At 47.9% G+C, this 14,890-nt stretch overlaps 1 protein-coding gene across 1 annotated transcript; it reads left to right on the forward strand.

Annotated features, from left to right (window-relative positions):
* Positions 1-1,515: 1,515 nt before the first annotated feature.
* LOC149363838 (nucleoside hydrolase-like) lies at positions 1,516-5,837 on the forward strand. Its single transcript, XM_089568610.1, has 3 exons — positions 1,516-1,802; positions 4,085-4,221; positions 5,457-5,837. Exons 1-3 carry the CDS (start codon positions 1,658-1,660, stop codon positions 5,835-5,837), a joined length of 663 nt encoding a protein of 220 aa, XP_089424736.1. The 5' UTR covers positions 1,516-1,657.
* Positions 5,838-14,890: the final 9,053 nt, after the last annotated feature.

The raw sequence follows: 14,890 nt of genomic DNA on the forward strand, positions 1-14,890 counted from the left end.
GCGACTTAGGCTGAGGAACGCCGTAGTGAAGGGCTACGGAAATTTCGACCACATGCACTGACATCCCACATTACACGGGCGTTTAGAATTTTGTCTACATCGAAATTCTACCGCCGCGGCCGGGATCGAACCAGCGTTTTCAGGGCCAGCAGCCGAGCGCCATAACCACTGAGCCAACGCACCGGCGAAAGTAGTCAAAGAATACATCTACTTAGGGCAAGTAGTGACCGCAGACGCAGGCCATGAGACCGAAATAACTAGAAGAATAAGAATGAAGTGTAGGCTGTAGCGCCTTTGGTAGGTTTTCCCAGATGATGAATCCCAGTTTACCAATATCCCTCAAGAGAAAAGTATATAACAGCTGTACCTTACCGGTACTGACTTAAGGGGCAGAAACATGGAGGCTAACGAAAAAGGTTCAGCATAAGTTAAGGACAGAGCAGCGAGGTATGGGAAGGAAAATGATAGGCGAAGTCGAGAGTTGATGATAAGTGATAGGTGCAGTGATAGGTGTAACGATGGGAGATAGGAAGACGTGAGAGTGGGTCAGGGAACAAATGCGAGATAATGGCTACCTAGTCGAATAAGCAATGGACATGGACAGGGTATGTAATGCGAAGGCGATATACCGATGGCCGTTAAGAGTAACGAACTGGATGCCAAAAGATAGCAAGCACAGCACAGCGCCAGAAAGTTAGGTGGACGGACGAGGTTAGGAAGTTTTGCGAGGGTAACGTGGCTGCAGCTGGCACAGGACAGGGTTATTTGGAGAGATATGAGAGAGGCCATTGCCCTGCAGTGGGTGTAGTCAGGCTGATGATGATGATATTACCCCAGCAGCTTCATGTGGAAGTTTCTCCAAGGTTTCAAGTCTGATGGTATGGACGTCTGCGTGGTAGTCGGTGACCGCGAACTGCTGCTCTGCCGCCTTCGGCTGCTAGGCTGTGAGAATAGTGGGCCTGACCAACGTGGTCCGCGAATGTCGGGTACGGTGGGCGCTCCCGGAAATGTTTCTCCTGCGTATGGAATTCAGATAGGTCTGGAACATGTGGGCTTCTAAAGATGATTGGTACTGTAGCTGCCCTTTACGCACCTGGGAGGGGCGAACATTTTGGAAGGTTTGGGTGGGAAATAGATGTCGAAAGAAAAAGGTGTAAAACATGAAAGAGGGAACGATTGAAGGAGAGAGGAAGTGATGGAAGAAGGGAGGGAAGAGAGAGGGGAAAACTTAACCGTTATGAGAGAACTTTTCGGTGCATGCGGTACACAATGCCTACGTAAGTTGCTGCAAAAACTGGAAGTGTGGGGGGGGGAGCCTCGGGGTGCTTGCAGCCTGATACCCCCCTCCCTTCTTCACTTTGGGCTGTCAACAATCTCACCTACCTGCCCTCCATTCGCCATGCGCTTTAGGTAAGACACAACACATTTTATTCGTTCCTGACGCTTTAGCGCCTTGGCGGGAACCAGCAGCCTGCTTCAATTAACGAGTTGCACGTCGCTTCAGGTACCCGTCTATAGAGGAGCCAAACAACCCATCCTCGAGCGCTGGATCTACGACACTAGTCACTTTTCGCGCAAATTATTACCGAAATTACCTGTCGGGTACGCGGTGGGAGAAAATTCAGCCGCCGATCCGCACACCCCGGGGTTTCTCAAGATGATCGAGGTCGTCAGAAACGGCCCGTTTCGAAAAACAGTAGTCGCAACAGCACCTCTGACTAACCTGGCCACTGCGCTCCTCGTCGATGGTGACTTCTTACGGGGAGTGGAGCGCCTCTACGTCATGGGTGGAAACCTTTACGGTAAGAGGAAACAACTTAAATCGCTTGGTTAACCTGAGCAAGGACCTTTTAAAGGTGCTCTAAAGAGGATTCTGAGCTCGTCTTTTTACAACGGGAACTCGGTCTGCACGCTCAGAGAATTCTTAGAAACTTCGAATTATCGCCCTGTGCGGCCTATTTCCCTATTAAATCCAATTAAACGCCCCGGCTCCCGTCTTTTCTTTAACTCACCTCCGAAAAGAGAAGTCAGCCAACGCGTGGAGTTCTTTTCAGCGAGCCGCGTGGCGGCTTGCCGCTCTGCCTTCGGCGGAGTGATACGTAGCGATCGGCGAAAGCAAAGAGTCCACGCGTATTTTTATTTCCGCGGGCCTAATATGCGGCAAGGTAGTCAACGACTGAAACTATTTGTTCACGGAAACTTTCAGCCACGCGACTGGCTGAAAGGAACTGCACACGTTGGCTGACTCCTCCTCTTTTCGTAGGTGAGTTAAAAAAAAAAAGCGGGAGCCGGGACGTTTGATTCGATTTGATAGGGAAATCTGCAGCGCAGGAAAATAATTCGAAGTTTCTAAGAATGCTCTAAGAGTGTAGATAGAGTTCCCGCGCTTAAAGAACGATTTCAGATTCCTCTTTAGTGCGCCTTTAAGCCCGCAATCGAACGAGGCATTGTCTCTGGGACAATAGGTGGCGGCATTAACGTAGTATGCTGTAACTGGAAACAGAAGCTCTCCTGCCGGTGGAGTAGAATAGAGCGTTCGAGCATAACACTACCGTGGAACCATATCCCACTGGCACCAACCGCAAACAGCGCATGCGCAGGAGGCCGTGATGGGCCAAGTGCGGATCAGGTGCGGCCATGTGGTCCATCCGTATCATGCGCTGTGGGCGGCTGGCGGTATCAGTATGCGGTAGCGCTTTTCGAGTACTCTCTGATGTTATCCTGATGGGTCTGAAACAGCGAAACGGAGCTGCTGAGTACAGGGTCTGTTCTGAAAGTAGTAGGACTGGTTTTTTCCTGGGCGAACGGGCGGACGAGAGGTGGTCTGCGCGTGCACGATCGTTGAAGGGGGATATTGGGAATGCTGGGGAAAATCGGCAGTAGGCTCTCGGCCGTTGAAGACAGGAGGTCGCTTGTACTGTGAACCCCTGTCGAAACGTCTCGTCACGCAGAATCGTCGAGCGTTTACTGGATCAGCGATACGCGATCAAATTTTGAGTAAATCTTGGTAAAACGGGCAAAGAGACTCACAATATGATTAAGGAGGCCTACGGTGACGCTTCCATGGGTAGATCAGGTGTTTTTTGAGTGGCACAAGCTTTTCCGAGAAGGTAAGGAAAGAGTGGAGGAAGACGACCGCTCCGGACGCCCTTCGACCAGCAAGACCAACGAAAATGTGTAGCGAGTGAAACATTTACTTAACAGTGATCGTAGAATGAGTATCAGAATGATTTCTGATGACTTGAGCGTTCCTCAAACCCAAGTTTTTGAGATCGTGACAGAAAACTTATCCATGAGGAAAGCGTGCGCGAAGTTGGTGCCGGGAGTGTTGTCAGAGGAGGAAAAGGCCAACCGGTAGGATCTGCTTCATCATGTGAATGAGGACCCCGATTTTTTGCCCAGCACAAGGCGGCAACGCTGCCTCAGCACCCCTACAGCCTCGACTTGGCCCCGCCAGACTTTTTTCTGTTCCCGAAAATAAAATCGACGCTCGAGGGGAAACATCACGAATCGGTAGAGGTGGTTCAACAGGCCGCGACGAGGGATCTAAACAGCATTCCGGTCCAGGCGTTCCTGGAGGCGTACGAAAACTGTAAAACTCATTGGAAGCAGCGTGTAGGTGCGGAAGGGTGCTGCTACCTTGAAAAATTGTGATCGTTTGTACTATTCTCTTCAATAAATTTTGTTTAAAAAAAATGAGTCCTACTACTTTCAGAACAGACCATGTATTTCAACCGAGGCAACAACAACTGCGGGAGTTTTTTAACAAGCATAGATATTACTACACATAGCGGCCCTAAACCCACGATGTTGCCGAGTAAAAGTAGGCGAGGAGGTGGCAGGAAGTTAAACACAAAGTTCATATTCCGTCTTTCATTATATTTAAACTTTAACCATATATTTAATCCGCCTCTTTGCAGCCTCTGCAGAACGGGAGAATTAATTCCAGCGTTCACGGTGTATATAACTGAAAAACGAAAGTGGTTCCTGCCTGCAATTCTGTCTAGGGATCTGCCGGTATAAACAGGCTGTACAGAATAGTGAAGAGGGTAAATTCCATTTTCTTTCCTTTTTGTTCATGCAGGTAGGGGTAACACTGTGGCTGCTGCAGAATTCAACTTCTTCACAGACCCCGAAGCCGCGATGGTGGTTCTTCAAAGGGCCACCTGTCCCATCACAATCATCCCGTGGGAGGCAATCCTTCAGGGGACAGTGTCATGGGTCAGTAGCACGAAAAATTTGTTCCCGCGCTCAACGCTGAAGACAGCCCACTGGGAACAGTAAAGGGGCTTATAAATGTTTATTAATCAATGCATTTCATTGTGGTTTTTCTTATCAGTCTACTTGCTTTCTTGTATTTTTGTATCCATGCATCCATAATCCCATGTTTGGCTTTTCCGGGGCCTCACGACAGACAAGTAAATTAAAAAATCACATGTAAACGTACTTCCATTAAGTATTTCATTAGCAGCTGTTGATGCCTTTACCAGAAGTGGCGTCATTTTCTGTCTGGTGACGTCACTCTCCTCCTGCCAATGAAAATTCGGTGGACTGGTGACGTCACTTCCTCCAGCCACTGGGCGAATTTTATGACAGACGACGCATTTTGGTCTAATGGCGCTTCCATTAATAACTTACTAATTCCGCGGAGAAAGTCGCTTGGTAGTAATGAGTATAACAAATACATTAACTAACATTGCCCGGCAATTAGAGGTATTTGGTGTGAAGTTCGCGCCTGAGAGAAACGTAACGCTACTTGTGCGCGGCTACAGCTGTGCGTGGAGAGACGTGTCTCATGCATGGGGGAAGGAAAGAATACAGGAGCGGCCGTTACGTCGCATTTGTTGAAGCCGAACGTGAAAGCTCTCCACTGCTCCCCCCCCCCCCCCCCCCCCTTATGCGTTTGCGCATGCGCAGCAGAAAATGCAGCAGAGTATGCCGCTGCACCCTAGCGTTACTATGGGCTGTGCCGTCGGTTAAAGACTCCCAGTAGTCCTTGCGATAGGTGTTAGGTGTAACGTTAAGAGACCGGAAGCGTGCGGTGTGGGGGAGGGAACAAACGCGTCTTAATGACGTCCTAATCGTAATCAAGATGAAGAAATGGGTTTGGAAAGGCATGTAATGCGAAGGCAAGATAACCGCTGGTGCTTAAGGGTAACGGAGTGGATTCCAAGAGACTGCAAGCGTAGCAGAGGGCGGCAGAAAGTTAGGTGGGCGGATGAAATTCAGAAGTTTGCGGGGATACGGTGGCCGCAACTGGCAAAGGACAGGGTTAATTGGAGATACATGGGAGAGGTCTTTTCCCTGCAGTGAACGTAGTCAGGCTGATGATGATGATGAGTCCTTGCGAAAGCATGCGACTTTCGGAGCACTTTTTGGCATGCAGCTCGGATAGCGAGGGTATCTTCTGAGTTCGCCTTCCTCCGTGTATCTCATGTATATTCCTCTATTTCCAGGAGGCCTACTGTAGCGTCACTAGCAGAAGTGGTCCTATCCAGAACTTTCTGCGAGACATCACCCCCCATGAGGCACAGAGCTGCCTGAACGGAGGCGAAGGCCCTGGATTCGTCGTGGGAGACTTCGTTGCAGTCCTCGCCGCAGCGGTTCCCGAGAGCATCGTCGAGACGGTGGTGCACAGAGTGGACGTCGCGCTGACCGGCCAGTACACTCGGGGGCAACTCGTGCACGCATGGGAGCCCCAAATGCTTCCCCACGTGAAGCGAAACGTCACTATCGTGGTGAAGTTGGACGTCAGCATCGTCGACGAGTACTTCAGGATGACGTTTGGCTCTCCTGGGCGAGGAGATGACAATGCAGAGACTCGGGCACCACTTTAGCCGATACTCCAGAAATATCTATTCGATTGTGACCATACACTCTGCAGTGCTAAGAATCGTGGGAAGTACCGGCCCATTGAGCTGTACCGGCTGAGGGCAGCCTTCTCTGCTTTTAAAAAGAACTTAATTCGACTTACAGCTGTCATTTGCATCGTAGGCTATAAAGCAGTAATGCCTTTTTAATAAGGAATGTCCAAAAATATCGCATTAAGACGTCCTCAAGAACGGAATAGACACATAAGACAGCAAACGCCATGGAACATCGCGTGAAAATATGCAACAGGATGCCTGGAAGACATTCTTAATTACCTTCGCATTAACACTGCAGTGCGTAGAACACCACATAGTCACAAAGTTCAAAGTACGTGTAGCGCGTGTACTCTAAACTTATAATGAAATGCATACAGTCTAAACATGAAGGAAGACAAATGATCCCGCATTCATCTCTCTCAAACAAATAACGTATGCTTGTTCTCCTCACGGGTGCTGCTGAGGAAGAACTGCCGATAAGTAAAGTTATCTAATCAGTCTTGTAGCTATTTACACGTTCTGGGTGCTGCACAATAAAGCACGTCTGCACGCCAAATTCCGCTAGTTGACAACCTTGATTCCTGTCTGGATACCAAAAACAGAGTATAAAGCTGTTCTTTTTTGGATACAGAACGCGGCTTCTACATCGAAGGCCAAAGCTATATCCGTACAGCGTATTAACGCGTTAGTGTTAAGGGCACCGCGGCGCAGAATTGTCGTCGTCGTGAGCGAAAAATTTATGAAAAATCTCCAGAGAAGCAACCTACGTAGCAGGTGGGCCACCTAGGTCACATGACCTTGTGACGTCATCACAACCTGCCCACCGGATTGCGAGCAAACTGACCGAAGTGGCTGGTGGCAATGATTGGTCGCGAGAGGTTGCCCGGGAAGAGCAAATTGAATCGCACAAGCCCCACCGGTGGCAGCACCTGCCATCGCAGGGCAGTGGCGCATCGCTTGACCGCTGCACCATTGCTGAAGGAGTGTTATAAGGACTCCCAGGGATCTATGAATCTTAAGTAGAGAATAGCCAATTCTACATATATGGAAATTAACCCATTACACTATAGCGTCATACCCTTGAGGCGGAACTTAAGTGTCCCCTCCAGGTTTTTTTTGTTTGTCATTACAAGCCCGATGGGACCAAAATGCGCCGTCATAAACTGGCCCATTGGCTGGAAGGAAGGACGGCACCAGACGGGAAATGACGTCACTTCCGGTGAAAGCATAAACAACTGCCAATGCTATCGCTTTGACAACATATAATGGAATTAGGTATCCCTGTAAATTTTAAGCACAATATCAGCCTCACGTACTACATACATATTTGCGGTCCACCCCAGGGTGTTTGGCATCTTTTGTTCAGCTTCTGAGATACTTATGAGCTTCCGTCGTAAACAAGCTGTGAAGGCAGCTGGCTGTAGTACTGGATGCATTTGGCGAATACGTTCCTGAGGCATCGCTCATAAGCGAGAAGAGGCCTCACGCGTCTTTCTGGCACCTACACGCCCGGCCGGGCAATGATCCTTGATAGTCACACTCCCCATTTCAAGATCTCAGAGCACAGCTAAATAGCCGGCTTTTTTTTTATGCACGCCTCGCAGTTATGGAAACCATAGCGAGACTTCCACCATTCGATCGTCGGTCGCTACTGGATTGATCACTACCCCTCTCCCAGGTCGACTTAAAATAAAGCTCACACAACAGAAAGTAGACAGCCGCTTTAATGAGTCCGAGAGATACGTAAAGCCTTTGGTGACGTCCGTGACGAGGCATGCAATGAGCGGTTCACCCGTTTACTACTGCAGCATCGCGAAAGGGCGGGGTCAGAACGGCGACAAGCGTTGAGTATAGCTTCATGGCGACAGCCAGCCGTTCCCCCCGCGTGTGAGAATGAAGTTATTCTGTGATGGGGAAAGAGCGATTCCGATTGAACGTTAACTCAGAAAAGTTTTGCATGTTAATTATTGTCACAACGAAAAATGAAGCCGTTCTAAGTTACCATAAAGCCGCCGCGGTGGCTCAGTGGCTATGGTGCTCGGCTGCTGGCCCGAAAGACGCGGGTTCGATCCCGGCCGCGGCGGCTGAATTTCTTTGGAGGAGAAATTCGAGGCCCGTGTACTGTGCGATGTCAGTGCACGTTAAAGAACCCCAGGTGGTCGAAATTTCCGAAGCCCTCCACTACGGCGTCTCTCATAGCCTTAGTCGCTTTGGGACGTTAAACCCCATAAACAAACAAACAAGTTACCATAATAATAATAATCATCATGAGCCTGATTACTCCCACTCCAGGGCAGAGGCCTCTCTCATGTCTCTCTAATTAACCCTGTCCTTTGCCAGTTGCGTCTTCACGTGCAAGAGGACCGGGGTTCGAATACCGATGCCGCGTATTTCCCCACCGGGTTTTAAAAAAAAACTCCGCGTGTCGATGGAATTGCATAACTAGGCCTGGGGTGCGCCCTGATCTAGGTGACCAGAACCGACAAAGCACTCCCTCATCATAGGAGGATTTGGCCACCCTGGTGTAGTACTTGGCCACAGCTTTCTATGAAAAAACCAATTGGCAGTTCGGCAGCGGTACACCTGTGTTCAATGTCACTGAGTTTCATATCTGCTCATTGCAGTTTTTCATTGCAGAAGCCGTGGAAGATTGCTATCAGCCAGCACAGACCGCATTGCCGGGATCAACGCGAAGGCGAGACTGACGCTCCCCAGACATCGGCTGCAAACCGCAAGCCTTGGTTTTGCGACGACAGAGGGCTGCAAGCATCTTCTGCTGTGCTTAAAAGGGATCGCCGAATTCATCCTCCCAGCAGTTCGGCAGCTGTGCACCTGTGTTCAACGGCACTGAGTTTCATATCTGCTCTTTGAAGGTAATCACTGTTCTTTGCTATCCTAAAACAATACCAGTGCACCACTGCCGAACGCACCTGCCGAATGCACATGTGGCCTAGTCTGTTGCTGATTTATTTGTTGTAACTTTTTGTCTACTTTTTCATCGCTTCATTATGCCAGGGGAGACGGCTAACGCGATTGAGGACTTGCGGCGGGAGCTGAGAGCTGAGCTCAGGACAATCAAAGATAGCTTGCAAGATGTAAAGACACTGAAAGATGACATTCAGGACCTAAAGACACTAAAAGATGACATTCAGAATATGCTTCAAGAAAATCAAGATCTTAAAGCTGACAATGCGCGACTGTCACGCCGCATCGAGAAGCTGGAGCAATACCAGAGGGGAAATAACCTCGAAATTAAGGGAGTGCCACTTGATGGCGAGCCAGTGACCATAATTAAAAAGATTGGTGCGCTTGAGGATGAAAAAATTACCGATGCCGACATTGATGCGTGCCACAGAGTGCCGACTTCAAGAAGACATGATGAGACAAATATCATCGTTCGTTTTGTCCGACGCACAAAGCGCAATGCTGTCCTTCAGAAGGCCAGGAAAATCAGGATTGACACTTGTGGGGTTGGAATGGGGGGATAAACTTAAGCGCGGCTGACCCAGTTCAAAACCGCGCGGACCCCACCCCGTGGTCGCGTACGCTACCGAGCGCACGGCGACCACGGCGGGCCTTGCTCTACAGGAACAAAGGAACGACACACTGGCTGACACAAACAAGGCATTTATTACTATAACAACAATAACGCCAGCTAGCAACAAAATACACAGAGGAATCGAGGATGTCCGACTCACCAGCACGGTTACGAGCGAATGTTCGCCCACGCTAGGGCAGGGGAAAAACTCCGAGGCCGGACGGGACGAGCTGAGGGGAACATGTTTCCACACGAGGTCGCTGCCGGCGAAGAGCGGAGCGGAACGCGAAGCGTCCGCGTCCTTTCCCGGTACCAAGGAGAAGACTTGACTTGAATTGCTATGGGATATTCTTGGGGGGGGATACTGGTCCCGACGTATGTTGGCCAGTTGGTGGCATCACTCTTGGGAACCAGGGGAAGGGGTAGGGGGAGAAGAGAGTCAGTCTTCCCTAGAGTTACTGTATATGATACAGGAACTCTAGTCTTCCCCATGCGCGCGAGCGGCAAAACACGCCATCCGTGGCGCTGGTGTCGCTGCGACGCGAGCGCCCTCCCCTGTTAGTTAACCCAACTAAAGGGAGTGCGTTACGGGGAAGCTAACTACACGGAACTAGTGCGTTGAGGGAAAGCGAACGCAGGGGACGTAGGCGTCCCCACACACTACAAAACTGGGTTTTGAAGAATCTGAGCCAGTCTTCGTGAATGAGCATCTTACCCGTCATGGTTAGCAGCTTCTCGGCGGCGACAAAGAAAAAGCGTGAAGTAGGCTGGAAGTTTGTGTGGACAAACGGTGCCAAAATCTTTGCTCGGAGGGACGAACAGTCTGCAACTTTGCGGATAAACGCTGCGACTGATCTGGAAAAAATGTCCCGCGAAACTGAGTGAAAGGGATTAACCACATACCAGAAATAGCAACAAGCTATATTATGGCAGCTTTAAACTCTTCTCAATACTGGACCTTAAACACCTTCAATTCTTTGGCAGAGACTACTCAGAACCAGTTGCGTGTGTTCCACTTGAATGTGCGCAGTATAAAAAACAAACAAGAAGAATTACGCGACTTTTTCAATTCATTGTCCGTTAAATTTGATTTGATGTTATTCACAGAAACGTGGTTAATAGTTGATGAACAACCTCCATTCTTTCAAAACTGTGCTTATCAAGGTGCTGTTAGGTCGCATGGAAGGGGCGGTGGCGTAGCCGCGTACATCAAACGACCCATGTCACATGAAGTTTTGCCTGATTTTTCTGTCGTTCACAATGATGTTTAGTGCCTTACCATACGTGTGGAAAATAATGTAGCTGCCGTTATCTATAGGCCACCCGCAGGCAACAAAACACATTTCTTATGGTGTCTTCGACTGGTCGCTCCCACGATCCGGTTCGGATTTGGCAACGTGAGAGCCGCTCTAGCTCCGAGCGCACAGCGAGACCGGTCAAGCCGAATGGTCAGCAAGTTTTCAGAGCGAAAGCGCAAGAAGGAGGGAAAGGACCTAACTTCCGGAATCGCCACACCGCAGTGGCGCTGCCGCTGCGGCTGGTGTCAACGACAGCAATCACACAGTCTGCACGCCCACGCCGCCGTCGCCGCTGAACCTGTATCGCTGCCCCAGCAGTTCTTCGTCTCCGGCTCGCGTCGCAAAAAAAAAAAAAAATTAGTGTCCCGTTGTACCACTCTGGATATGCCGCGGCAGCCCCCAGATGTGACAGCAACAGAGACGGCGTACCCAGCTTAATGATTCGTCTGCTTTTCGACATTTCCCCTCACAGAGCCACACAGCAGGGACGTTTTAACTGCGTCTAATACCTAAAACGCCAAAACTTGCTTCTACGGATGCGTAAGAATGCCTCGCCAGACCGGTCGTGATGTGCCCTGGCTACCCTGGCTTCGCATCCGTCTCCGCGAAACGGCGGAAGTGGCTCTGTCACGTGAACACATCTCGGGGCCGCTCCGACTTTTTTCTCGGAGCGCCTCAGAGCGCTCTGAGCTGGAGGCGGGCGCTCTGAAAGAACCAGCCGAATGTAGTCAGAGCGCTTGATTTCGACCAGCCGAACGTGCGGCTGCATCTCAGAGCGCTCTAGAGCGATCTGAAACGACCAGTCGAAGACACCATTAGAGTTCCTAGACGGTCTACTGCGACACCTTGCTTGTACTGGTCTGTCTTTCGTGATAATGGTTGACGTCAACATAGACATGCTATCGCAGGATGCCCCTTAAAGACAACTCACAGAATTAGTCACATCTTACGCATGCGTAAACACTATGGTCGAAGCAACAAGAGTGACACCCAATACTGCATCTTTGATTGATGTATGTATTAAGAACATACACCCACCAAATGGTGCATCTTGATTGCTGAGGCTAGGAATTAGTGATCACCTTCCAGCTTTTTGTCTTATCCCCTCTTTGTGTGGTAAACGTAGTCATGAACTAAAGAAGATCATCCGTAGAATAAATGATCAGTCATTGAAACTCTTTCACGTTCTGGTTGCTGCCGTTGAATGGGCATGCGTATTAAAAGAAGACGACCCTAGCAAGGCATACAATATTTTTCTTGATAAACTTATCACATGCTACAATCAAGTGTTTCCAACGGAACTGAGTATGCCAAGATGTAAAAGAATACGGAAACCCTGGATTAACAACTCCTTATTAAAGAAAATAACAAGAAAGAACCGTTTGTTTCGTATGTTTTTAAAAACGCGAGAAGAAGAGGCTCTCATGACTTTCAAACAGTATAGAAATAAACTGGGCTAGGAAATTAAAAATGCTAAAGTAGAATATTATGAACAGGTTTTTGCCAAAATAGGGAAAAGATCCCGGGAAAATATGGAATGAAATAAAAAATCTCACTGGGAAGAAAGAACAATGTGCCGTACTAAAAATAGCCACACCCACAGGCACACTAACCGGTCTTGAAGCAGCCACCGCCCTCAACGCCTATTTTGCCACAAGCGCAGTGTACGAGCAGGAAAATGATGAAGAAGAGCAAAACATGGTTGATAGCAGCGTGACGATAGTGAACTCCATGGTACTCGCACCAGTGACTCTTCACGAAATCAACAAACTTATCAATGCGATTAGAAATGACGTCGCTTCTGGTTTTGATGAAATTAAAGCAACGGCAATTAAACATGTGTCTGAAATCTTATCCCCATCCTAGCAGACATAATAAATAAAATGTTTGAGACTGGAATCTTCCCTGACTCGCTCAAGGTAGCTCGCATCTGTCCTATTCACAAGGTTGAGGCCGAAGGAGACATAAGCAACTATAGGCCAATCTCGGTCTTGCCTGTTCCATCGAAAGTATTTGAAGGGGTCATAAATATAAGACTAGAAAAACTCCTTGCTAAATATGGGGTAATAAGTGATATGCAGTTCGGATTTCAAAAAGGGAAATCTACCGAGGACGCGCTTCTCAGTATCAAGCATGATATTATACATAACTTTGAGCACAGGCTTTACACGCTAGGATTGTTTGTATATCTACGGAAAGCTTTTGACTCAGTGTGTCACGATGTGCTATTAATTAAACTAAAAAGATACGGTGTTCGCGGCGTTGTCCTTAAACTGATAGAGAGTTAGTTAAGCAATAGATTTCAATATGTAAGCGTCCACCAAGAAACGACTACAAAAATAGTAATTAAGCAAGGTGTTCCCCAAGGCTTTATTCTTGGACCGCTATTATTCTTAGTCTATATTGATGATCTTTGTAGCACCTATAATTCTCCTAAACTAATAATGTACGCAGATGACACGAATATTTTCTTCACTGCACGTACCCTTACGGAGCTTCAGGAGATTGTTAATAAACGTATGGAGTCACTTTCCGTCTGGTTACATGCCAACAGGTTACAGTTGAATACTAATAAAACCAAATATGTTATATTCGCTCCAATTAACAAGCCAACGAAGAATGATATTCATATTACCTTTCAGGGCACTCACTTAAAACAAGAGGGGAAGCAAAAAATTCTCGGAGTATGGTTCCAAGAAACCGTGTCTTGGAACACCCACGTTGATAATCTTGCTCTGGAACTCAGTAGATCGCTCGGCTGCTTATATAGAATAAGTTCACTTATACCTTTGGGGCTTAAAATTTCTCTTTATTATACTCTCTTTTATTCCAGACTTTCCTACTGCATTTTGGTTTGGGGTACAACCTCTAGTAAAAACTACCTCCGAATATTAAAGTTACAGAAGCGTGTACTTTGGTTACTTGAATGATATGCAGGACACCCACAAGATTTACCAACAGGCCCACTGTTTGTAAAGTATTCTCTGCTAAGAGCCGATGAAGTTTATTGTTTCAAGTTATTGTACAAAAACATAAACAGCACGCATATAGCAGTCCCGCTGAAACACACACGCTCGCCCTTCGGAGGCAAGAGCGCAGAAAGCCTCGAACACGCAAGAATTATGACAAACAGCATTTAAATTACCAAATTCCGGTGCTTCTAAACAAACTGCCAGATGATGTCGACCTAAACAAATCGATTAAGAAAAAAAATGGTCAAAACAATGGTTATCTAGAAAGAAATTCGCTACCAGTGACTTCCCTCTTAAAGCCGTATGTAGCGTTTGTAAAACAGTGCTCTTTTACTCTGTGTTTTGGATGTCGCCTTTTCTTTTTTTTTTTCCTCCTTTTCATATGTACATATGTTCGCCACGACGACTGAGCTTTGCATCTGTGTTCATATTTTTTTCTTTTCTTCCTGTCTCATCTACGGCAAAAAATCTGTTGTATATATTTGTGTACAGTGATATGTACTGGACCCTGCATGACATAGAACTGTGTAGAGTGTAACCACAAATGTGTGCTGTTTTCTTAAATTTTTCCTGTAATGCTGTCGAAACTGTATGCGGAGGGAGGGCCTCGTCAGGCTAGTAGCCTTTAGCTTTCCTTTCGCTTTTTCCTTGTATCGGAAAGAAACCAACAAACAAACAAACATAATCTATCCACGCTTAATGCACGCCTAACTGTACTATAAGCGCCGCCTCGTTGAGGTGTAACAGTTTTGACGAGCGAGAAATTTACTGGTAAGCTTCAATCTCCCCAATACCAAAAATAAGCGATAATAATAAGCTCGGTGCGCCCACCGCTGTCACTTCTTCGCGCGGAGAAAGCCGAAGAAGTACTTCAGCTTTTTGTTTTTTACTGGTCTTTGATCATCATAATCATCATCATACCGTTTTTTTTTTTTCAACTCCTACTGCGCGTGCCCGTTCTTGGCCGTTTTTTTATTTTTGATAGGGGGGGGGATATTTCGCGAGAGGTGCCTGCGAGAGAGCGCTTGCGAAACTCTGTTAATCCACCCATACAAGTTCGGTGCAAGGCAAGAAAGTCACTGTCATCGACATCAATGGTGCAGCGATTTTCACACCGCGAGCAGCCTTGCCCCTGTTCTGGTGTCAGCTCATGGCTGGCCCGGTCAAGGAGACGGGGTCAACGTGCTCCGGGTCGACCACCGCGGACACGTCTTG

The sequence above is a fragment of the Amblyomma mixtum genome, chromosome 2, assembly GCF_055824585.1.
Source record: "Amblyomma mixtum isolate Tamu chromosome 2, ASM5582458v1, whole genome shotgun sequence".
In the NCBI taxonomy this organism is placed as follows: Eukaryota; Metazoa; Arthropoda; class Arachnida; order Ixodida; family Ixodidae; genus Amblyomma; species Amblyomma mixtum.

Bases quoted from the DNA above. Each gene is read 5' to 3' on its own strand.
- LOC149363838 (XM_089568610.1), top strand. From the start codon at position 1,658: ATGATCGAGGTCGTCAGAAACGGCCCGTTTCGAAAAACAGTAGTCGCA. The intron at 1,803-4,084 runs GTAAGAGGAAAC...TTGTTCATGCAG, and splicing joins CATGGGTGGAAACCTTTACG to GTAGGGGTAACACTGTGGCT. The intron at 4,222-5,456 runs GTCAGTAGCACG...CTCTATTTCCAG, and splicing joins TTCAGGGGACAGTGTCATGG to GAGGCCTACTGTAGCGTCAC.